The sequence below is a fragment of the Elephas maximus genome, chromosome 16 (genome assembly GCF_024166365.1).
Source record: "Elephas maximus indicus isolate mEleMax1 chromosome 16, mEleMax1 primary haplotype, whole genome shotgun sequence".
NCBI classification, from domain to species: Eukaryota; Metazoa; Chordata; class Mammalia; order Proboscidea; family Elephantidae; genus Elephas; species Elephas maximus.
The window spans coordinates 51,788,828-51,814,212 of record NC_064834.1 but is presented as its reverse complement, the minus strand read 5'-3'; the positions used below and the strand labels follow the sequence as shown (position 1 = coordinate 51,814,212).

General features: G+C 41.1%; 1 protein-coding gene across 6 annotated transcripts in view; it reads left to right on the top strand.

Moving 5' to 3' along the window:
* The window catches only part of ERLIN1 (ER lipid raft associated 1), a 58,904-nt gene that overhangs the window by 31,885 nt on the left and 1,634 nt on the right, over nucleotides 1–25,385 (top strand). For 2 of the 6 annotated variants that reach the window (XM_049855021.1, XM_049855019.1), the window contains 3 exons: nucleotides 551–640; nucleotides 1,563–1,642; nucleotides 3,931–6,172. In XM_049855021.1, the coding sequence (XP_049710978.1) occupies nucleotides 551–640; nucleotides 1,563–1,642; nucleotides 3,931–4,152 (392 nt within the window). In that variant the 3' untranslated portion in view covers nucleotides 4,153–6,172. Of the gene's footprint in view, nucleotides 1–550; nucleotides 641–1,562; nucleotides 1,643–3,930; nucleotides 6,173–10,748; nucleotides 14,349–15,078; nucleotides 15,203–25,385 lie in introns of those variants that run through there. The other 4 variants (XM_049855023.1, XM_049855024.1, XM_049855022.1 and 1 more) reach the window with 4 other exon arrangements.

The window sequence follows — 25,385 nt, the reverse complement described above, 5'->3', positions numbered from 1 at the left end:
TCTTGTCAGATGGCCCTTTATCACCTCTCCACTATGACTTGCTCATTTGTACCTTCTTATCTTTGTTTATGCTTCCTGGCATGTCCTCCCAGGTCATGCCCATTATTTCCTTTAAGATTTCTTGCAGAAGGCCTTCCTTGATTTAACTTATCTCCCTTGTTCTTTCTTTCTCCTGCCACCTTATATAATTGTCCTATGCTGCCATGCATTTGTGTTGCTCTGTTTTTGTTCTCTGGTACTTTCATAAAGTATCCTTTTTTTTTCCCTTAGCTTGTGGGCCATTGCTCTATTGTCCGGTGAAGGACTGAAGCTGTTACTTTTTGTATACCTTCATCCCACAAAATTAGCACTGTCAAAATAGAACAGTGAAATAGAAAATTAATTCCCTTTTTTCCTTTGAGTTGTTTATAGTCTGGTTAGTTAAAACTTCCTGAAACAATTAGCCCATATTATCTTATATAATTAAATGTTAGACTGTGTGCTGCTGATTCTAAGTGCCACAGGAATGAGAGAAATGCATTTGAATGTGTCTTTTGTTGTATAATTATAGAAGCAGAGAAGATTGCACAAGTGGCAAAAATTCGATTTCAGCAGAAGGTGATGGAGAAAGAAACTGAAAAGCGCATTTCTGAAATTGAAGGTACATCAGGAAGAGTATGAGGCCGTGACTGTCCTCAACTGCTGCTCTGCCTAGGGAGTTGGGTTCTTGTTTATGGTGGGTAGCAAGGCCGTGGCAGAGAATAATCTGGTCTGGAGAAAGTGGCTGGCCTGATATTCTAGACAAAACTCTTGCTGTTACATATCTGTTGGTTTGGTTTGTGACTGTGGGTAACTTGGCCTTGCAATTTCTTTCCTTAAATTGGGGCTTATTAGCTAACAATTTATTTCCAGGCCAAGTATGAGAATTACTTATAATCTGTTGTAAAGAATGCACAAGATAATAAAGCTTACCACCAGTTTCTTCCCAGCTGTCAACAACAAAAAAAAATTAGCTGGATGGGGAAAAAAAAGAAGTCCCAGTTTTCGTGGAGGGTCTTGAACTCTTTGATTTCACATAGTAAGATGTTGTTCTTAGCTTACAAGCAGTCTTGAAGACCAGATATTGAACCCTTTTTATTTATATACTGCTGCTTCCTATCTTTCTCCTTTACTGATGCTGGATCGAATTCTGAGGGACTGGGGACAGTGGATTAGACAGAGCAGAACTTCCATGTCTGAACTTAGTTGTTCTTTTTAAGGCCTAGAGCCTGGATAGAGAACGGCACTTTGGCTGATGGGAGGTGGGTAAGGTAGGAGGAGGAGGAAAGAAGGAAGAGCTTTGGGCGGAAAATGACGTGGGCTCAAATGAGCTGAGAGTTATTCTGCAGTGACGAGAGTATTCCCCTTTGAGAACAAGCTGTCTGAGGACTTGGATTTGAAAACTGTTCATTTTGTTGTAAATTTATGAAGCAAAGTAAGCACCCAAATTATCAGGCAGTGGAGAAAGGGACCCTTGCCAGCTGAGGGAATAGATTGGCAACTTTGGTTTGTTTTAAACACCCCGACTCTGTTTTGCTTGCTAGATGCTGCGTTCTTGGCCCGAGAGAAGGCGAAAGCAGATGCTGAGTTCTATGCTGCACACAAATATGCCACTTCAAACAAGGTGACTGACTCTCTGTGCCACTTGCCTAGTTGTACGGTTTGGGGGTTTGCTTTCCCTTTGGAGGGGCTGTAATATGATATATCCAGTATCAAGAAAGGGTGGTGACTGTCACATCCCCCACAATCAGCCAATGACTTAGCAAGACATACTATACACCGACTAGATTGGGAACTTTATATAGTTCTTTTTTAAACTGGGAAGCTAGGACAAAGGCAAACAGATTATAAACACAGATCAAATGCCATAAATTTAATAAGAGCTCAATAATTAGTGAAGTTGAGGGTTTTCACCTGAAATGACTAGAATTGCTTCCCAGATAAGGTGGCATTTTTTTTTGTAGGTGTTAAGTTGATTTAGAGCAGTGTTTCTTACCAGAGACATTCTTGGCATTTTGGCGTGAGATACTTTTTCGTTGTTGAACCCATGCATTGTGGGATATCTTGCATCCCTGGCTCTTGCCCACTAAATGTCAGTATTGCTTACCAATCATTTTAGCCACCAGACCTCACCTTCTCCACGCACACATTTCCAAATGCCCCCAGTTGAGAACTGTTTGTTTATAGGATATAGAGAATGGTTCTGGGCATGAGGAATGGCATGTGTAGTAACGTGAGGAATGAGGTGGGGTGATGGATGGTCAAGCAATGGATGTGTAAATAAATACTAGGATAGGTTGGCTAGAGAGTGAACCGGAGTTACTAAATTAAGAGGCAACTAGAAAACCCCTACAGTATTCTGAGAAGGGAAGGATATGACCTAGACTTATAAGGTGATTATTTGTAGAGTACATTAGAACAGAGAAAGGGTTACGATAGAAGTTGCTAACGTGTATGATGCCCCATGAGGGTTTAAAGCCAAGATATAAGGTATTAGATAGGGCTTAAACTCTTTCAGTTTAGCAAGAAGAAACGATCAGACATGGTAGTTATACAGAATGAGAGTTGTCAGTACTTTGAAAACCAGTATAAATTTAGAAATAAACTTAACATGTTGGAGGACATAGCCCTATAGAACCAGAATGAAATTTGGTCAAGGTGAAGGCACGATGGGAAACTTCCAGTTATAAAACTAGCAATCTAAATCTGTAATGGGAGAAGCTGGCCGGGCACAAGTCTCAACACCTTGCCATTGAAGTCAGCCTTATGCCATTTTGAAAAATGCTACTCAGATATCGACCTATAGTAAAAAGGCTTTCAGAAGTAATTTGGTTGTGTACTGTGACCACATTTGGTTACAGTGTTTTGAAAGAGGACATGATCAACTGGAGAGGGGGTATAGATCCAGGGCATCAAAAATGTTGGAACAAAAAAAATAGATACTTGGAACTGTGAAGGACAAGATGGTCATTTGCCTAGAGGACAGACTGGAACTCGAGGAGGGCAGGATCATTAGGGAAGGTTCTGGGGGCCTTTGGGAGGAGTGTCTATTCCAGGGAACACTGAAAATGAGTTTTAATCAAACTCAGATTTTGGTTGGCTATATTTTGGCACCATGATCAAAAAACAAAACACTGCAGCAGGTGACAGAGGGGGATCTGTAGGAGGGTGGCTGACAAACATCTACCCATCACAGATGTTTAAACGTACAGCTTCTGGTAAAGAAGAGAGGCCAAACTAGGTGATTTCTTGAGACCTTTTACAGTTCTAGAATTTGGTCAAGAAAAGCAGAATCAAGCTGGCTGATTATGAAGTTATGAGCCTAGGGAATTACAAGGTTACTCATTGGTTCACTAACATTAAAAGAAAATTGGAAACTGGACAGGATTTTGAGAAGAAAAGTAAGGGTTTTTATTAATGTACTTAAGGTATTTTGATTACTCTAAAAGAAGTCACAGCCCCTTCCTTTGAAACTCTGCCACTCCCATCCTTTGACCAGTTCACGTTTCTCTGAATCAGAAATTCCAATCAGAATTGAGGCTGAATTCACCTAGATGAAATGAGAGCGTACTTTATAGGCCTTAAATCACTATGGAAATATTAGTCATTATCATTAGATAGTTATAATTTGTTCTCAGACCCCTCCCTTCCCCAATTAGCCATTATATCCTTTTATTAAGAAGTTAATAGCTTGTCCTGCGTTAGGACAGAAGTTTGGTAAAGGAGCTTCAAGCCTGGAATGTCACTGTTAATGTGATAGCCACACTCAAAAGTGAGATGGGGTCATTGGCAGCGAGTCACAGTTGAGAATGGTGCTTAGAAGAGTAATAGGAAAAATGGATGTAGAGAAAGACAGAGTTGACTGTTGCATAAAAGTGTCCTGATGTCTTTGCTCTTGTTTGCCCTGCACAGCACAAATTGACCCCGGAATATCTGGAGCTCAAAAAGTACCAGGCCATTGCTTCTAACAGTAAGATATACTTTGGCAGCAGCATCCCTAGCATGTTTGTGGACTCCTCTTGTGCTTTGAAATATTCAGATGTTAGGACTGGAAGAGAAAACTCTCTCTTCTCTCAGGAGGCTCTTGAACCCTCTGGAGAGAACCCCATCCAAAACAAGGAGAGTACAGGTTGATGCAAGAGGTGGAAATGTTCTCCCATATCAAGATGTGGCCCAAGGGGTTAAGTGGGAACAGTGATTATACCGGCTCTTCAGATTTACAGAGAACTTGTGCTCTGCCTGTTCTGCCTGTCCTGTGATAATCCTGGTTTATCAACTATGAATGCAGGGTAGAGCCAGCTGTCTGGCACTCAAATGGTCTTTTCAGCTGCAGTTTTATCAAGTATCCTTTGTGTTTCTTTCTAAATTGGTACTTGTGAATGAGGGAAAGTCTGATGCTAAGATACTGCCTGCACTGGAATGTTAAACACTAAATATATAACAAGTCGTGTTTTTCTAAGCTGAGATCTATTGAATAATGTTTACATTGGTCCCTGGGGATATGTGTGCTCAGCCATTCTAGAGATGAGAGGCAGAGGGAAGACAACCAGGATATGGTAAGTGTAAAGAAGACTGATTGCTTCCCAGGCTCTCTTTTTGGAGTCCCGAGCCAGCATTCATCCATGTGATTAACATCTAGGCCGCTGAGGTTCCCTAGGAAGTGATCTTCCACTTGGAACAACAGTTTACTTGATACGATTTGCACCTTTCTGTTTTCCTGTAGTCAGGTTGGTGGCCTGCTGGGGCATGCACCTTGCCACCCAACCAGAGATTCCTTATAGAGATTCCTAACTACAAGTTTACTGCATTAGTATGGCTCAAGAGGGCTTGATTTGACGCTTTGGGCAAGATGAAGCCTTTTGCTCTGAACCACAGCTCTGGGGCCCGGCATTCCTCCCCACTTTGGTGATGACTGTTGGCATCACTGGCCCAGGCCATGTGTGACTAAGGTGCCCAGTTTTCAGCCATAGGCAACCCCTTACATGTCACCTTTCAGCTCTGGCTGGCCTAGAGTGGGACAGAGCTTTAACCAGAAATAGGAGCAGTGTACAATTCTAGCCACTCACTGCACAGTATTGTATCATGATTGCAGGGAATTTTTGTTTCTAAAACTGGAATTGGGGTATGTTCACTTGCCCCAGCACTGCTGCCTAAAGGCCAAATCCTAGGGCTCCCATGGTTACCAGGACATTGATTGTTCTTCTGAAGATTGTTCATCAGGAGCCCACGTAGTAGGAAATGAAGGATAGAAAGCATCCTTGGTCATCCCTGAGATGCTGAAATCAAAGTTGTTTTTCCAACTTTTTCCTTCCCTGGGTAGCCAGGGAACTTTATTTTCCATGAGAGGTGGCAGAGCTAGCCTGTGGCTATGGGAGACTGATTTCATCTGGACCTTTTCCCCGTTAAGATTAACTTATCCTGAAACAGTGTACCCTGTAGTTAGGCCTGAGTTTGTGCAGCTTGTTAAGACACTTCTTGATGAAGCCAGACTGAAGTCATGGGACCACTGCGAGAAAGCTTCCAGCCGCATGTCAGCCGGTCGGTCTCATGACAGCTTGTGGATTGTGCCAAACACCGAATTTGGGAAAGGAAGGAAATCCCAGATTCTAATGGGTCTTTTTCCTGGGCCTTACGCGTCAGAGGCGTTTGTAATATGGAGAGAATCTTTTTTTCCTTTTTGCTCAATTATATAAATTTCCTTCTGAATGAATTTTGTGTTCTTTAGCCCTCTTAAAAGAACTTTTGAATTATAAAAACTCTTAACCTGTCATATTGTTGCTGCAGATAATAATGATTGTTGTGGGAAATCTGGATCATTGACATTTGTGCTTTCATTCCTAGAGATTTTCCCTATTTACATGAGCGAAAAGCTACTGCTCCAAAGTGATAGGTGTGGGTTTTCTGACAAGCCACAAACCCTGGTGTCAGGGTTGAAGGGCAGGGAAATGCCATTGTGAAGTTTTACAGAAAGAACTTCCACTTAAACTCCCCGTGGAGTGTGCTTCCCTGTGCTCACTCAATGAGCTCTCAGTCTGTCCCTCCTTCAGGGATGTTCCTTTTGGCAAATATACACTGTAATCTAGAAGTCTAAATTTATATGTGAAATGCTACCTTTTTTAAAAATAAGAAACTAAATAAAACTATTTTACTATCAGTGATTTGTGTTTTTTCTTTATGTCTCCATTCTTTTCTGTTGCCTAAGGCACGCATCTGTCAGTTTGTTGTGCTGTGGTGGCTTGCATGTTGCTATGCTGCTGGAAGCTCGTGTATCACTGGTATTTCACATACCAGCGGGGTCACCCGTGGTGGACAGGTTTCAGTGGAGCTTTCAGACTAGTCAGTGAAAACCCTATAGATGACAACACAGTACTGTCCAGTATAGTGGTGGAAGATGAGGCCCCTAGGTTGGAAGGCATTCAGAATACACGGCGGCTGCAGCAATGGACGGGAGCGTACCAGCGTTCATGAAGGTGGTGCAGGACCAGGCAGCACTTGGTTCTGTTGTTCATGGAGGGGCCATAAGTTGGAGTCGTCTCCACGGCAGCTAGCAGGAACAGTGCTGTCTTGCACATTTCAGTTAGGTGGCCAGGTGATTTGATGGTGTAACTTAACTGTAGGAGCTCTCGTCCTTTTCCCAAAATATCAGCTTTAATAAAAGGATGTTAAAAACAGGATTTCCACTCTTTCCTGACACAGAATTTAACAAGGAATGTTCTTCTGATTTTTTGTGGGATGGAGCCAGCAACAGAGGAGGGAAGAGAGAGGAAAAAGCATCATTCCCCTTGGATCCTTTCCCTGAGAGGGAGGGAGGAGGTAGTTATCCCAAGGTGGAGGAAGGACAAATTGGATGTAACTGGCAATGGTACGATTATCACTGATGGTTCGCTGATTCACCCGGGCTTGGTCTGCTGTTGTCAAGCTCTCTGCGTTCCCTCCTAGGGACACTTACGCAGTGATGTTGGAGCAGCGAGTGGCAACTAGGAGTTTTGGAGGAAAGTAGCGTTTTACTCAAGATTCCTCGGGGATCCAAGCCCATAGTATCCTACATCAGCTGGTGCAGACCAGGGAAATATAATTCAAACCAATTGTCCTGTGAGCTCTTGATAGATGTTAGAATGAAGTCATTTCTGGAAAACAGTTTGGCATTCCTCAAGAAGTTGAACGTAGAATTACCGTATGACCCACCAGTTCCAGTCCTGAGTATATACGTATTATGGATTGAATTGTGTCCTCCCCAAATATGTGTTGTAAATGGCTGTGGTTATAATCCCATTCGGGAATGGGTCATCTTTGTTAATGAGGTAGGATACGTGTTGGCTATCTATAGTCAATCTCTTGAGATATAAAAGATTAAGCAAGCAGAGGAGAAATAGGGTAAGATAAATGCTTAAAAAAAAAGTCAAACCCGGCCGTTGAGTCGATTCCCACTCATAGTGACCCTATAGAACAGGGTAGAACTGCCCCATAGAGTTTCCAAGGAGTACCTGGTGGGTCTGAACTGCCTACCCTTTGGTTAACAGCTGTAGCTCTTAACCACTATGCCACCGTGGTTTCCAGATAGTTGCTAAGATGTAAGGAAATCTCCAAGGAAGCTGAAGAGATAAGGACCTTTCTCCAGAGTCAACAGAGAAAGCTTTCCCTAGGAGCTGGCACTCTGAATTCAGACTTCTAGCCTCCTAAACTGTGAGGAAATAAATTTCTCTTTGTTAAAGCCATCCACTGGTGGTATTTCTGTTATAGCAGCACTAGGTAACTAAGACAATATCCAGAAGACTTAAAGCAAGGACTCAAACAGATACTTGTACGCCAGTGCTCATTGCAGCACTTGTTCACAGTAGCTGAAATGTGGAAACAGCCCAAGTGTCCATCAACAGATGATTGGGTAACAATTGTGGTATATACATACAATAGATTATTCCTTGGCCGTAGAACAGAATGAAGTTCTGTGATACAACATGGATAAAACTTGAAAACATGCTGAGTGAAGTAAGTCAGACACAAAAGGACAAATATTGTACAATCCCATTTAGATGAAATATCTGGAGTAGGCAATGGATCCCTGGTGGCACAATAGTTTAGCATTTGGTTGCTAACTGAAAGTCGGCGGTTTGAACCCAAGCAACGGCTCCGCAGTGCAACCAAAGACCTGATTGCTCCCCTAAAGATTTCGGCCTAGGAAACCCTATGGGGCAGCTCTACTCTGCCCTAAGGGGTTGCTATGAATCAGAATCAGCTTGAAAGGCACACAACAATACAGTAAGCACAAGCATAGAGACAAAAGTTTATTAGTGGTTAGCAGGGGTTGGGGAATGGGAGTTACTGCTTAAGGGGTACTTAGTTTCAGTTTTGGGTGATGAAAAACTTGGAAATAGCGATGATGGTTGTATAATGTGAATAACGTTAATTGTACGCTTAAAAATGGTTAAAATGGCTTTTTTTTTTGCTGTATAAATTTTTTGCCACAAATTTTTTAAAAAGCAGGGCAGAGGAAAAAGAGTGGTTTCTGCTTGTTGTGGTGATGGAATTTTGTGAATTAGAAGTTTTGGCTTCAAGTCCCAAATGTGTGCTCACAAGGCCCTTTGTGATCGGGCCCATACTGGCCTCACCAGTCACTCTTTTCTGTTCCTACGTCCTTAAATGTATCATTTTCTCTCTGTTCCTTGGTTCACTTTTTCTCTGTCCACCTGGTTCACTTTTCCTCCCTTCCAGCTCCAACTTCTTTTACTTTGCTAACTCCTAATGAGTCTTAATCGCTTCTTCAGAGGGGTCACCCTGAACTCACTCAGGTTAGCATCCTGTACTCTTCTCCTTTGTAACACTCACCATACCCGTAATTACCTGCTTAATTTCCGTTTTCACAAATGTTAAGCTCTGTGAGGGCAGGGACTATCACTGTCTTGTTCCTGGGAGTTTGTACCTATTGCTAATGCCTAACTTAGTGCCTGGCCCACGAGTTGGTCAATTTTGTTGCATGAAAGAACACAGTGACTAATATGAAATACTGTCAAGTGGTAGGAATAAGCATGTCACTTAAGAACTCCCCGTTGATTGCACACATCCTTCAAAGCCCAGCTCCACTTTCAGCTTCTCAATATCACAGGAGTGAACTCTGCTAACCACCCGCAGCCACTCATCTGTCCTATTTAAGTACTCTGTTAAAGGCATCGAGGAGTGGTGGAGAAACAGACTTAGAAACTGGGCTGGAGTGTCCATGTCAGGACTGACTGAATGTGTACCCATGGGAAATTGCCTGAAATCTCTGACCTGTCTACTCTTCAGTGGTTCAACAAGATAATCTTAATGGACCTAATGATTTCACACGGTAATTAATGAGATAAGTTAGTTCACCTGGTGTGTATAGGAGTCAATGTATGTTTCTGTCTTTTGGAATGGGCTGTAAATTCCTGCAGTGGACAGAATGGGCACAATGCCTGATACATACACAGAAACAATAATACGTGACTTATGTCTTCAGCAGCTGTGAGCTAAGCTAGCTGAAATTTAAACCTTAACCACAGCTCTCCAGGAGTATCTCACAAAGCTGGGGCAGCTTCTCAGTCTTCTCTTGGTCTCCTCGTGTCTTGCCTCCGTATAAGTATTTAGATCTGATTCACTATTAGTTCATTGCTCACTCTTACCAAAACCAAACCCACTGCCACTGAGTCGATTCCTACTCATAGCGACCCTATAGGACAGAGTAGAACCTCCCCATAGAGTTTCCAAGGAGCACCTAGTGGATGAGAACTGCCGACCTCTTGGTTAGCAGCCGTAGCACTTAACCACTATGCCACCAGGGTTTCCTGCTCACTCTTAGTGCCTGTTATTGCATAGCCCATAACTCAGAATGGCATTTTCCTCACTTCCCCTTACTTTGCTTTCCATGTTTCTTTGGAATTAGTGCCTATCTTTCCATCTTTCTTTTTTTCTATTCCTTTTTTTACCCATTTTTCTACTTCTTTCCATCTATTACTCTTTTTATCTTCAAAAACGTCTATTCTTCTTGTAAGTATTTATCAGGCACCTACTATGCGCTAGCTGCTGAAGCAACAAAAAGGCTGATGGCCCTGTGTGTAGGCAATTACAACAATGTAATGAGTACCACAGGAGGAAGAACACTAGATGCTGTGGGGCCACAGATGAGGACCAGTCTAGCCTGGTGATTTCTAGGAGACAATATCCGATCTCAGCTGAATTTTTAAAGATGGACAGGAGGTAGCCAGCTGAAGATGGTGATGGTGGAGGGTGTCCCAGGCAGTGGGAGCATCATATGCTGTTGCATTTTAAAATGAAGATCATTGGGCCCCTTTGAAGAGTTCTAGGGGGCCTGATAGGCTCCTGTTGGAAGCCCTTATGAATAACAGTTTTCATTTATTGGGCATGCATGGCCCAGGTGCTCATCTCAGGCATTTTCTTTTTGAATTCTCACAACCCTACCAGGCCCTATTGTTAACCTCATTTTGTAGCTAAGGTTTAGAGAGGTTGCTTTACCCGAGATCACATGAATAATGATTGGCAAAGTAAGGCTTTGAGCTTCTTATATTCTAGATCCAAGCTCTTCATCACAACGCTTTATATTCTTTGAAGCTATGAATTTTAGGGATATGAGAGCTCTGAATTTAGAGAGATTTCAGAGAATGTATGGTCCTATATTAGAGGTCAGTAAAAGGGATAAGCTGATGGCTGTGTGTGATGGGAATTGGTGACTCATGGATTGACTTTTCTGCCCTCAGGGGGAGAAAGTGCTGTAGGAGAGCTGCACAGCGTGACAGTTATTTCCAGAAAGATCAACCTTTTGGAAGTGGATCTACAAGTGTGTAAAACTGATCTGTCAGGCTGCGGCGACCCAAGAAGTTGTTCAAATTAGGAGTCATCAACTTCCGCTCACCTCTGCTGTGAGCCATCATTGTTGGGTACCTGGTGCTGCCACTCTGAGTAACAGGTGCTGTCACTGCAGCTGGATTAGTGGACTGTGGACTCAGACAGACCTAGGTTTAAATCTTGGTTCCTGTATTAGTTTCCTAGGGCTGCTGTGACAAAGTACCACAAATTGGGTGGCTTATAACAACACAAATTTGTTCTCTGTCAGTTCTGGAGGATGGAAGTCTGCAATCAAGTTGTTGGCCGGGAAATGCTCCCTCCAAAAGCTCTGGGGAAGAATCCTCCTTGCTGCTTCTAGCTTCTGGTGGTTCCTGGCAATCCTTGTGTTCCTTGGCTTGTAGATGCATCACTCCAGGGTCTGTCTCTGTCTTTACATGGTATTCCCTGTGTGTGTCTCTGTCTTTACCTGGCCTTCTTATAAGGACACTAGTTGTTCAATTTAGAGGATGTGCGGCCTGCAATAGAAGTTTAGCAAAAGGGATAATCCCGTATGACCTCATCTTAACTAATTACATCTGCAGAGACTCTAATTCCAAATAAAGTCACATTGTGAGGCTCCGGGTGGATGTGAATTTTGGGGAGACACTATTCAACTATTCAGCCCTTTGCTAGTTACTGAACCTCTCTAATTCTTCATTCCTCATCTTTAAGAAGGGAGTAATAGTATCTACTTCATACAGCTTTTGAGAATTAAATGGGATGTAGCATGTAGAGACCTTAGCCCAGGGCCTGGCTCCATAAATGCTAGCTATTTTTATTATGAAGCATTTTCCAAGAACTTAAAGGAGACAGCCCCTGAAACCAGCCCCTGGATCACATTTGGTCTAAATAGCCTCTGATAGCAGCTGGGAGAGTGTGAGCCTGTGGCCTTTGCAGCCTCTTATCACCAAGAGGAAACCATTTTCACGAGAAGGGAAATGGTGTATAGTTCCAGAAATTCTGGATAAGGGTTAAACCAACCCTAAACCAGTTGCTATTGAGTCATGTCTGACTCATGGCAATGCCATGTATGTCAGAGTAGAACTGTGTGAGTTAAGTTGTGGCCAGACATACCACCAGAAAACCTAAACCCACTGCCATCGAGTTGATTCTGACTCAGTGACCCTACAGGACAGGGTAGAACTGCCTGTAGGGTTTCCAAGTCTGTAAATCTTTACGGAAGCAGACTGCCACGTCTCTCTCCTATGGAGCAGCTGGTAGGTTTGAACCACCAACCTTTGGGCTAGCACCCACTGTGCTATCCAGGCTCCTCAGATAAGTACAGGGACTATTAATGCCATCAACACACAACAGAGATTTTCTACAGAGGTGGGAAAAACATTTCTACAGTCCACCAACAGTCAAGCATGGAGCACGGTGCTAAGGGGCTCCACTAGAGAATTCCTCCCTGTCTTAGGCTGGGTTCTCTAGAGAAGCAAAACCAGTAAAGCACATAAATATATATAGAGAGAGATTTATATCAAGGAAATGGTTCATGCAGTTCTAGAGGCTGGAACGTCCAAACTCCGTGGATTAGGATAGAGACTGCTCTCGATTCACACAGCTGCAGGGGCTGGCAAACCCAAGATCCACAGGTCCGACAGCAGGGGTACTACTCTGAGGCTGTGAAGATCAATAAATCCCAAGGTCTGCAGATAAGCTGGTACCTCAAGTCCCAAGAGCCAGAGGTCAGATGAATGGGAGGCAGGCGCAGGATCCAAAGTGAACAAAAAAGCCAGAACGTCTGCATAAATTCAGATGCAGGCCACATGTCCAAGGAAAGTCTCAACTGATTGGCTACTCACAGCAGATTCAGTCATGGGAGTGATTACATATAAACACTGAGAATCATGGCCCAGCCAAGTTTGACACAATCTTAACCATCACATTACCCTTACCATTTCTGGTTGGTGCTTGAAAGCATGTACACTCACTCCTCTCTTAATGACATGGTTCATTTCCAAAGACCAGGTTGTTATGCAAAAGTCAACATTACGTGAAAATGGAAGATGACTAGATCACAAAATGGAGGATGACTACATCATTATATAACTGCCAAATTACATCATTACGTAACTGCCAAATTACATCATTACAGAACTGCCAAGCCACTGAGAATCATGGCCCAGCCAAGATAACACATAACCGTCACAGCCAGTGTTACTCTCACCTCGCGCCTCAGCATTTACTGTCAGATGCGTCATTGCTGCACAAAATATTAGATTTTTTACTATTGTCCTAAGTGCAAAATGTCAGATAACGAGATAGTCAATAAGTGAGGAGTAGGTGTATGTTGTCCCTATATACAGTGAATCAGCACAGGTATACTTATTCCTCCAGCTGGCTAACTCTTAATGGTTCTTTAAGATTTAACACACACTCAAGACTTCTCAGATCCAGGCTGTGTTAGATGCCCCTTCTCTTTACTTATCACAATGCATATCATATTGTATTGCAATTGGTGGTAAATTTATCCATGTCCTGCATTAGAATGTGAGTGTCTCAGGACAGGGATCATGTCATCATCCTTGTGTTCTCATTGCTATGCAGAGAGCCTGGTGCATATTAGGTTCTCAGTAAAAAAGCTTGTTGCATTGACTTGAACAAAACTACTGAACAAACCGTACTGTTGTGAGCACAACTAAGCAAAACATTATTTAAAGGAGCTTTTTTTTTTTTCAGATAGACCCAGCGATTACTGACTGCCCCAATCTTAGTTTGATTTTGACAAACTTCAGAATAATAAAACCCTAGAAAATTTGGAAACCATCTACTTCCTTTTATTCTTTCTATGTTCTCTTTTTTCTCTTCTGTCTTCTATTCTTTTCCATCTATTCTGCTTCTAGTCCTCCTTGCCCGGCCACCTCTCGCCCCCTTCCAGTGGTTGTATCTGGAATTTGTATTTACATGGAGCTTAGGGGCTTTTTTTTAGGGGCAGCAACCTGGTTGAAAGGGAAGTCCAGGTGACTTGTCTCAAAGCTGCATTTGCATCCCTAGAGAAAAGTCAACGGTCCATCTCAAAGAACAGATGGGAGGGCCTCCAAGCTCCTCTTAGTAGTGCCACCACAGCCTTTCTGTCTTTGATTTCTCACCACTCCTAGCCCCTTACTGTTTTTTTTCTACTCCTTTCTTTTGCTTAGCTCTAGTACTGCTCTTGGAAATAAGTCAAATAAGTCTGGGCTTTCTACAAATTTCCTCTGCTCTCCTGGTGGTGTAGTGGCTAAGAGGTACCCCTGCTAACCAAAAAGTTCATCAGGTGAGACCGATCCCTAGAAAAGGATATCATGTTTTGTAAAGCAGAGGGTCAGCAAAAACAAGGGCAACCCTTAGTGAGATGGATTGACATGATAGCCTCAACAGTGGACTATGCATATCAAAGATCATAGAAATAGTGCAGGAGTGGGCAACATTTCATTCTGTTACACATAAGGTTGCTGTGAGTTGGAGCCAACTCAACAGCAACTAACAACGACAACAGAATTATATATATATATCGTATATATATAATATATATACGTATACACACACATATATCATACACTTAATTCATTCCTTTTAACTTTTGGAGTGCCTTATTGTATGAACAGCCCACACAGTGTCATCATATGCATTTATGTGGTTTTTATTTTTCTCTGTTTTTCACTGACATGGGCAACTAATGATTTCTCTAAGTTTTTTTTCTATGATGTAGTAAACAGCCTTTTCAGTGCCTTGCACGTGGGGGGAATTTCTCTTTTTTTTTATATACCCAGATGTGGAATTTCGGGGTCAAAAAATAAATACACTTTCCATTTTACTAGATACTGCCAAAATGATCTCCGTAGTGACTTGCACCAATTCATACTCTCAGTGGCAGTGTGTGAGACATCCTATTTTTCCTGTGTTCTTGCTATTATTTGATAATGTCAGAATATTTCATTTTGGTCAACCTGATGGGTGAAGAATAGTATTTCATTGTAGCTTTAATCTTCATTTCTCTGATTACTGGTGAAGTTGAGCATCTTTTCATATATTTGTTGGTCACTCACTAGAAAAAGATCTGTGTTTGGGTTCCTCCTTAGGAACTGCATATTATATCTGTACTGGATTGAATAGTGCCCCCCCCCCAAATTCATGTCTACCCATAACCTGTGAATGTGACCTTATTTGGAAACAGGGTCTTTGCAGATGTAATCGAGTTAAGATGAGATCATTCTGTTTTAGGGTGGACCCCTAAATAAAGTATGACTTACGTCCTAACAAGAAGAGGGGAATTTGGACACAGAAACACAGGCTCAGGGGAGAAGGCCATATGAAGATGGGGCAGAGATTGGAGTGATGCATCTACAAGCATCTACACCAAGAATTGCCAGAAACTACCAGAAGCTAGAAGAGTCAAGGAAGCATTCTTGCCTAGAACCCTTGGAGGAACATGGTCCTGCCAACGTCTTGATTTCAGACATCTGGCCTCCAGAACTGTGAGAGAATACATTTGTGTTGTGTTAAGCCACCATATCCTAAAGGTAGCAGCAGCTCAAACACAGCACGCACACACACACACACACACACACACACACTGTTATCACATATGCAATGTCTTTTCCTACTAGGATATCCCTATTTGTTTATTCTACTCTCAGGACCTTGACTTTGTGCTAACAAATAATCTTCCATTGCTAATTTCTTGGAGCAGCGACCTAAAACAAAGACTGAAACTTTAAATTCTGAAGAACCCAATAGTAAAAAGAGTCTGAGGTAGCCTTCATTCTGAAAAATTACCAGTCTGCTTTAGGTCACTATGGAGGCTATAGCCTCCAGCCCTACCTGAGACCCTTTTCTGCTGGAGCTCCACTGAGACTTTGCCTTCCTGCCATAATGTCACTGAACTTCATTCCCTTGAACTTTTGGACTTTTACTGAACTCCATCCAACTCCCCAGACTTTGCCCTAGTTACTAATCTCCTGACCAGACACTGTGTGTCATAAAAGTTACAAAACCAGACTTATGAGTTGCTTTTATGGCCAGAAACAGCTAAAGTCCAAATCACTATGGAGGAGGTGACTCCAAAAACCTCTTCAGCAATTTGATCACCAAATTTTTATTTGAAAACAATTTTTTTTTGGTGCATGTGTTTTCAGTATTGAAATGCATGCTTTTGAATTGAGTGTGTTTAAATTTTTGGTTGGTAAGATGGATTTTGAGAAATATGATCTGGTATTTTTTTTTTTTAATACAAGCCACCAAGAAGGCGAGTGGCACTCTGGCACCACCGGTCTGTGGTATGACAATATACCAGTAAGAACTAAACAGAGAATTTATCGTGGGTGTTTTCCATTAAGTTACATGGGAACCTCCAATTTTCCAAATATGATAAAAAACAAGCCCATCAGGGATCCCTAACTATCACACGGAAAAGCCATAATTATGCTTGCAAGCCTTATCTCACAGAAATAAAGGGAGGAAAAAGGCACAAGTTTACGTAGCTAACACGTCCAGGAAGCATCACCTAATAGAATGCTGAACCTACACAAATGGAGGCTCCAACTCTGGTCTGCTGAGCTTCACGCGTTTTGAAAGGAACCCACCTTGATGCCAAATGCATTAGAACTGGAATAACATACTAACTTCGAGGTCCAGGGGCATAAAAAGTGGCCAGTATACTGTTAAACCAACAGAAACTAAAGAAAGCAACCCTCCAGACACAACAGGAGAAACAATGTGAACATCAAATTCAATTCAATTTGACAAGTGCTTATTGACTAGTATGTGCCAGGAAACCTAACATGTATAAAATAATACACAAACAGTAAACAAGACAATAGTGACCAAGACAAACACATTCTCTGCTTTCTTAGAATCAACAATCTCATGGGAAGGTAGACCTCAAACAAAGAATTCCAAGTGTGATGTTGTTAAGTGCCATCAAGTCGGTTCTGACTCATAGTAACCCTATGTACAACATAACAAAACTAAGCCATCCCCACAATCGTTGTTGTATTTGAATTTGTTGTTGCAGCCACTGTGTCAATCCATCTCATCAAAAATCTTCCCCTCTTTTCCTGACCCTCTACTTTACCAAGCATGACATCCTTCTCCAGGGACCTGTCCCTCCTGATAACATGTCCGAAGTATGTGAGACAAAATCTTGGCATTCTCGCTTCCAAGGCACACTGTGGCTGTATTTCTTCCAAGATAGACTTTTTCATTCTTCTGCAGTCCATGGTATATTCAATATTCTTCACCAACATCATACTTCAAAGGCATCAGTTCTTCCTTATTCACTGTCAAGCTTTCACATGCATATGAAGCTTGGGTCAGGTGCACCTTAGTCCTCAAAGTGACATTTTTGCCTTTTAACACTTTAAAGAGGTCTCTCGCAGCAGATTTGCCCAGTGTAATGTGGCGTTTGATTTCTTGACTGCTGCTTCCATGGGTGGATCCAAGTTAAATGAGATCCTTGACAATTTCAATCTTTTTTCCATTTATCATCATGTTGTTTATTGGGCCAGCTGTGAGGATTTGTGTTTTCTGTATGTTGAGGTGTAATTCATCCTGAAGCCTGTAGCCTTTGATCTTCATCAGTAAGTGCTTTAAGTCCTTTTTGCTTTCAGCAGCAAGGTTATGTCATATGCATATCGCAGGTTGTTAATGAGTCTTCCTCCAATCCTGATTCCCCATTCTTCTTCATATAGTCCAGCTTCTCAGATTATTTGCTCAGCATACAGATTGAATAAGTATGGTGCAAAGATACAATCCTGACACACACCCCTCTTGGTTTTAAACCATGCAGTATCCCCTTGCTCTGTTCGAATGACTGCCTCTTGTTCTATGTACATGTTACTCATGAGCATGGCGAAGTGTTCTGGAATTCTCATTCTTCACAATAGTTACCCATAATTTGTCATGATCCACACACTCGAATGCCTTTGCATAGTCAATAAAATACAGGGTAAGCATCTTTCTGGTATTCTCTGCATTCATCCAAGATCCATCTGACATCAGCAATGATCTCCTTTGTTCCATATTGCCTTCTGAACCTGGCTTGAATTTCTGGCAGCTCCCTATCGATGTACTGCTACAACTGCTTTTGAATTATCTGCAGCAAAATTTTACTTGCATATGATATTGTTCAATAATTTCCACATCCGGTTGGATTACTTTTCTTTGGAATGGGCACAAATATGGATCTCTCCCAAATTTCTTCCATAGACAAGTGAGCATCTCAACTGGTATTCTGTTAATTCCTGGAGACTTGTTTTTTGCCGATGGCTTCAGTGCAGCTTGGACTTCTTCCATCAGTACCACAGGTTCTTGATCATATGCTACCTCCTGAAATGGCTGAACATTGACCAATTCTTTTTGGTACAGTGACTCTGTGTATTCCTTCCATCTGCTTTTGATGCTTCCTGCCTCATTCAATATTTTGTCCATAGAATCCTCAATATTGCTCCTGGAGGCTTAAATTTTTTCTTGAATTCTTTCAGCTTGAGAAATGATGAGGGCATTCTTCCCCTTTGGTTTTCTAACTCCAGGTCTTTGTACATTTCATTAAAATATTTGACTTCGTCTTCTCGAGCTGCCCTTTGAAATCTTCTGTTCAACTCCTTTATTTCATCATTTCTTCCATTCACTTTAGCTACTCTACGTTCAAGAGCAAGTTTCAAAGGCTCTTCTGACATCCATTTTGGTCTTTTCTTTCTTTCCTATCTTTTTAATGACCTTTTCCTTTTTTCATGTATGATGTCCTTAATGTCTTGCCACAACTCGTCTGGTCTTTTATCATTAGTGTTCAGTGTGTCAAATCTACTCCTGAGATGGTCTCCAAATTCAGGTGGGATATACTCAAGGTCATATTTTGGCTCTTGTGGACTTGTTTTTATTTTCTTCAGCTTCAACATGAACTTGCATATGAGCAGTTGATAGTCTGTTCTGCAGTTGGCCCCTGGCCTTATTCTGACTAATGGTATTGAGCTTTTCCATCATCTCTTTCCACAGATGTAGTCAATTTGATTCTTGTGTTTTCAATCTAGTGAGGTCTACACGTATAGTCACTGTTTATGTTGTTGAAAAAGGTATTTACAATGAAGAAGTCATTGGTCTTGCAAAATTCTATCATGCGATCTCCAGCATCATATCTATCACCAAGGCCGTATTTTCTAACTATCGATCCTTCTTCTTTGTTTCTGACTCTCACATTCCGATCACCAGTAATTATTAATGCATTTTGATTGCATGTTTGATCAATTTCAGACTGCAGAAGGTGATAAAAATTTTCAGTTGCCTCATCTTTGGCATTAATGTTTGGTGTGTAAATTTGAGTAATAGTCATATTCACTGATCTTCCTTGTAGCCATACGGGTATTATCCTATCACCAACAGCATTGTACTTCATGATAGATCTTGAAATGTTCTTTTTCATGATGATTGCAATGCCATTCCTCTTCAGTTTTTCATTCCAGGCATAGTAGACCATATGATTGTCTGGTTCAAGATGGCCAGTACCAGTCCATCTCAGCTCACTAATGCCTAGAATATCAATCTTTATGGGTTCTATTTCATTTTTTATGGCTTCCAATTTTCCTAGATTCATACTTTGTGCATTCTACGTTCCAGTTATTAATGGGTGTTTGCAGCCATTTCTTCTCATTTGAAGTCATGCAGCATCAGCAAATGAACGTCCCGAAAGCTTGTCTGCATCCACATTAGTACTCTACTTTGAGGAGGCAGCTCTTCCCCAATCATATTTTGAATGCCCTCCAACCTTAGGGGCTCATCTTCCGGCAATATATGAGACAATGATCCAGGGCTGTTCATAAGGTTTCTACTGGCCAGTTTTTTCAGGAGTAGACTGTCAGGTCCTTCTTTCTAGTCTGGAGGCTCCACTGAAACCTGTCCACCAAGGGTGACCCTGCTGATATTTGAAATACTGGTGGCAAAGCTTCCAGTATTACAGCAACATGCAACCCACCATAGTATGAGAAACTGAGAGACATGTGGTGATCCAAGTGTGGTAAGGTTACCTAAATGGGAGGAATGTAATGTTAGGAGTGTATAAAAAAAAAAGGCAAGAAGTTAAAGAAAGAGAGTGTGTCCGCTAGTTAAAGATTAGGGGATAACAACTCAACAACAAAGACAAAAATAACCCAATTTAAAAATGAGTGAAGAATTTGAATAGACATTTCTCCAGAGAAGATGTACAAATGGCCAATAAGGACATGAAAAGAAATTCAGTGTCACTCATCATTAGGAAATGCAAATCAAAACTATAATGAGATACCGCTTCGCACCCACTAGGAAGGTCATAATAAAAAAGATGGACAATAGCAAGTGTTAATGAGGATGGAGAAATTGGAACCCCCATATACTGCTGCTGCAGCCACTGTGGAAAACATTTTGGTGGTTCCTCAATAAGTTAAACGTAGAATTACTATATGACCCTGTAGCTCTACTCCTAGATATCCACCCAAAAGAAATGAAACAGGTCCACAAAAAGACTTGTAGATAGATGTTCGTAGCAGACATATAATGGTCAAAAAGTGGAAACAAATGTCCGTCAACTGACAAATGGATAAAATATCGTATATCATATGATGGAATATTTTTACAGTCATGAAAAAGAATGAAGTACTGATACATCCTATAACATGGATGAACCTTAAGAACATTATGCCAAGGGCCCAAAGTCCATCAAATGGGGAAAAGACAGTCTTTTTAACAAATAGTGCTGGATGTCCATCTGCAAAAAAATGAAACAGGACTCATACCTCACACCATATACAAACACTAACTCAAAATGGATCAAAGACCTAAACATAAAGCCAAAAACCATGAAGTTCATAGAAGAAAAAATAGGATCAATGCTAGAGGCCCTAATAAACAACATTAACAGGATACAAACCACAACCAACGGCACACAAGCTCCAGAGGATAAGCTAGATAACTGGGATCTTCCAAAAATTAAACACTTATGTTTATCAAAAGACTTCACCAAAAGAGTAAAAAGAGAACCTACAGACTGGAAAAAAAAAAAAAAAAATTGGCTATTAAAAATCAGAAAAAGAGGACAGGAAACAAATAACCCGAGTAAGAAATGAGATGGGCCATATCACAACAGACCCAAGTGAAATTAAAAGAATGATATCAGATTATTACAAAAAATTGTACTCTAACAAATTTGCAAACCTAGAAGAAATGGATGAATTCCTAGAAAAACACTACCTACCTAAACTAACACAATCAGAAGTAGAACAACTAAATAGACCCATAACAAGAAAAGAGATTGAAAGGGTCATCAAAAAACTCCCAACAAAAAAAAGCCCTGGCCCGGTTGGCTTCACTGCAGAGTTCTACCAAACTTTCAGAGAAGAGTTAACACCACTACTACTAAAGGTATTTCAAAGCATAGAAAATGACGGAACACTACCTAATTCATTCTATGAAGCCACCATATCCCTGATACCAAAACCAGGTAAAGACCACAAAAAAAGAAAATTACAAACCTATATCCCTCATGAACATAGATGCAAAAATCCTCAACAAAATTCTAGCCAATAGAATTCAACAACATATCGAAAAAATAATCCACGATGACCAAGTGGGATTTATACCAGGTATGCAAGGTTGGTTTAATATTAGAAAAACCACTAATGTAATCCACCATATAAATAAAACAAAAGACAAAAACCACATGATCTTATCAATTGATGCAGAAAAGGCATTTGACAAAGTCCAACACCCATTCATGATAAAAACTCTCAGCAAAATAGGAATTGAAGGAAAATTCCTCAACCTAATAAAGGGCATCTATACAAAGCCAACAGCCAACATCACTCTAAATGGAGAGAGCCTGAAAGCATTTCCCTTGAGAACGGGAACCAGACAAGGATGCCCTTTATCACCGCTCTTATTCAACATTGTGCTAAAGGTCCTAGCCAGAGCAATTAGGCTAGACAAAGAAATAAAGGACATCCGGATTGGCAAGGAGGAAGTAAAATTATCTCTATTTGCAGATGTCATGATCTTATACACAGAAAACCCTAAGGAATCCTCCAGAAAACTACTGAAACTAATAGAAGAGTTCGGCAGAGTCTCAGGGTGCAAGATAAACATACAAAAATCACTTGGATTCCTCTACATCAACAAAAAGAACATCGAAGAGGAAATCACCAAATCAATACCATTCACAGTAGCCCCCAAGAAGATAAAATACTTAGGAATAAATCTTACCAAAGATGTAAAAGACCTAGACAAAGAAAACTACAAAGTACTACTACAAGAAACTAAAAAGGACCTACTTAAGTGGAAAAACATACCTTGCTCATGAATAGGAACACTTAACATAGTAAAAATGTCTATTCTACGAAAAGCCATCTATACATACAATGCACTTCCGATCCAAATTCCAATGTCATTTTTTAATGTGATGGAGAAACAAATCACCAACTTCATATGGAAGGGAAAGAAGCCCTGGATAAGTAAAGCATTACTGAAAAAGAAGAAGAAAGTGGGAGGCCTCACTCTACCTGATTTTAGAACATATTATACAGCCACAGTGGTCAAAACAGCCTGGTAGTGGTACAACAACAGGCACATAGACCAATGGAACAGAATTGAGAACCCAGATGTAAATCCATCCACATGTGAGCAGCTGATATTTGACAGAGGCCCAGTGTCAGTTAATTGGGGAAAAGAGAGTCTTTTTAGCAAATGGTGCTGGCATAACTGGATATCCATTTGCAAAAAAATGAAACAGGACCCATACCTCACACCATGCACAAAAACTAACTCCAAGTGGATCAAAGACCTAAACATAAAGACTAAAACGATAAAGATCATGGAAGAAAAAATAGGGACAACGTTAGGAGCCCTAATACAAGGCATAAACAGAATACAAAACATTACTAAAAATGACGAAGAGAAACCAGATAACTGGGAGCTCCTAAAAATCAAACACCTATGCTCATCTAGAGACTTCACCAAAAGAGTAAAAAGACCACCTACAGATTGGGAAAGAATTTTCAGCTATGACATCTCCGACCAGCGCCTGATCTCTAAAATCTATATGATTCTGTCAAAACTCAACCACAAAAAGACAAACAACCCAATCAAAAAGTGGGCAAAGGATATGAACAAGCACTTCACTAAAGAAGATATTCAGGCAGCTAACAGACACATGAGAAAATGCTCTCCATCATTAGCCATTAGAGAAATGCAAATTAAAACTACGATGAGATTCCATCTCACTCCAACAAGTCTGGCATTAATCCAAAAAACACAAAATAATAAATGTTGGAGAGACTGCGGAGAGATTGGAACTCTTATACACTGCTGGTGGGAATGTCAAATGGTACAGCCACTTTGGAAATCTATCTGGCGTTATCTTAAACAGTTAGAAATAGAACTACCATACAACCCAGAAATCCCACTCCTCGGAATATACCCTAGAGAAATAAGAGCCTTCACAGGAACAGATATATGCACACCCATGTTTATTGCAGCCCTGTTTACAATAGCAAAAAGTTGGAAGCAACCAAGGTGTCCATCAACGGATGAATGGTTAAATAAATTATGGTGTATTCACACAATGGAATACTACACATCGATAAAGAACAGTGACGAATCTGTGAAACATTTCATAACACCGAGGAACCTGGAAGGCATTATGCTGAGCGAAATTAGTCAGATGCAAAAGGACAAATACTGTATCAGACCACTATTATAAGTTCTTGAGAAATAGTATAAACTGAGAAGAACACATTCTTTTGTGGTTAGGAGAGGGGGGAGGGAGGGAGGGTGGGGGAGGGAGGGTGGGAGAGGGTTATTTACTGATTAGTTAGTAGATAAGAACTACTTTAGGTGAAGGGAAGGACAATACTCAATACAGGGAAGGTCCGCTCAACTGGACTGGACCAAAAGCAAAGAAGTTTCCTGGATAAACTGAATGCTTCGAAGGTTAGCGGAGCAAGGGCGGGGGTTTGGGGACTATGGCTTAAGGGGACTTCTAAGTCAATTGACAAAATAAATTCTATCATGAAAACATTCTGCATCCCACTTTGAACTGTGGCGTCTGGGGTCTTAAATGCTAACAAGCGGCCATCTAAAAAAAAAATGCATCAATTGGTCTCAACCCACCTGGATCAAAGGAGAATGAAGAACACTGAGGTCACATGATAACTATGAGCCCAAGAGAGAGAAACGGCGAAATGAACTAGAGACTTACATCATCCTGAGACTAGAAGAACTAGTTGGTGCCCGGCCACAACCGATGACTGCCCTGACAGGGAGCACAAGAGAGAACCCCTGAGGGAGCAGGAGGACAGTGGGATGCAGACCCCAAATTCTCATAAAAAGACCAGACTTAATGGTCTGACTGAGACTAGAAGAATCGCAGCAGTCATGGTCCCCAAACCTTCTATTGGTCCAGGACAGAAACCATTCCCGAAGACTACTCATCAGACGTGGAAGGGACTGGACAATGGGTTGGAGAGAGATGCTGATGAAGAGTGAGCTACTTGTAACAGGTGGACACTTGAGACTGTATTGGCATCTCCTGTCTGGAGGGGAGATGGGAGGGTAGAGAGGGCTAGAAACTGGCAAAATGGTCACGAAAGGAGAGACTGGAAGGAGGGAGCGGGCTGACTCATTAGGGGGAGAGTAAATGGGAGTATGTAGTAAGGTGTATATAAGCTTATATGTGAGAGACTGACTTTATTTGTAAACTTTCACTTAAAGCACAATAAAAATTATTTTTAAAAAATCAGAAAAAGGTCTAATCTCTAAAATCTAAAAGAAAATCCAACACCCCTACAACGAAAAGACAATCCAATTAAAAAATGGGCAAAGGAAACGAACAGATGCTTCACCAAAGAAGATGTTCAAACGGCCAACAGACACATGAGGAAATGCTCATGATCTCTAGCCATTAATAAATGCAAATCAAAACCACAATGAGATACGATCTCATCCCAGCATTACTGGCATGAATCAATAAAATAGGAAATAACATGTTGGAGAGGCTGCAGGGAGATCGGAATTCTTATGTGCCGCTGGTGGGAATGCAAAATGATACAACCATTTTGGAAAACGATATGGTGCTTCCTTAGAAAGCTAAAAATAGATCCAGCAATCCCACTCCTAGGAATATATCCTAGAGAAATAAGAGTTCTTACACGAATGGACATATGCACACCCATGTTCATTGCACCATTGTTCACAATAGCAAAAAGATGGAAACAACCTAGATGCCCATCAAGAGATGAATGGATAAACTGTGGTACATACACAGTGGAGTATTATGCAGCGATAAAAAAAGAACAACAATGAATCTGTGAAGCATCTCATAACATGGATGAATCTGGAGTGCATTATGCTGAGTGAAATAAGTCAATCACAAAAGGACAAATTTTGTATGAGACCACTACTGTAAAAACTCATGGAAAAGTTTACATGCAAAAAGAAACAATCCTTGGTGGTTACGAGGGAGGGGAGGGGTGGGGATGGAAAAACACTTAATAGACAATAGATAAGTGGAG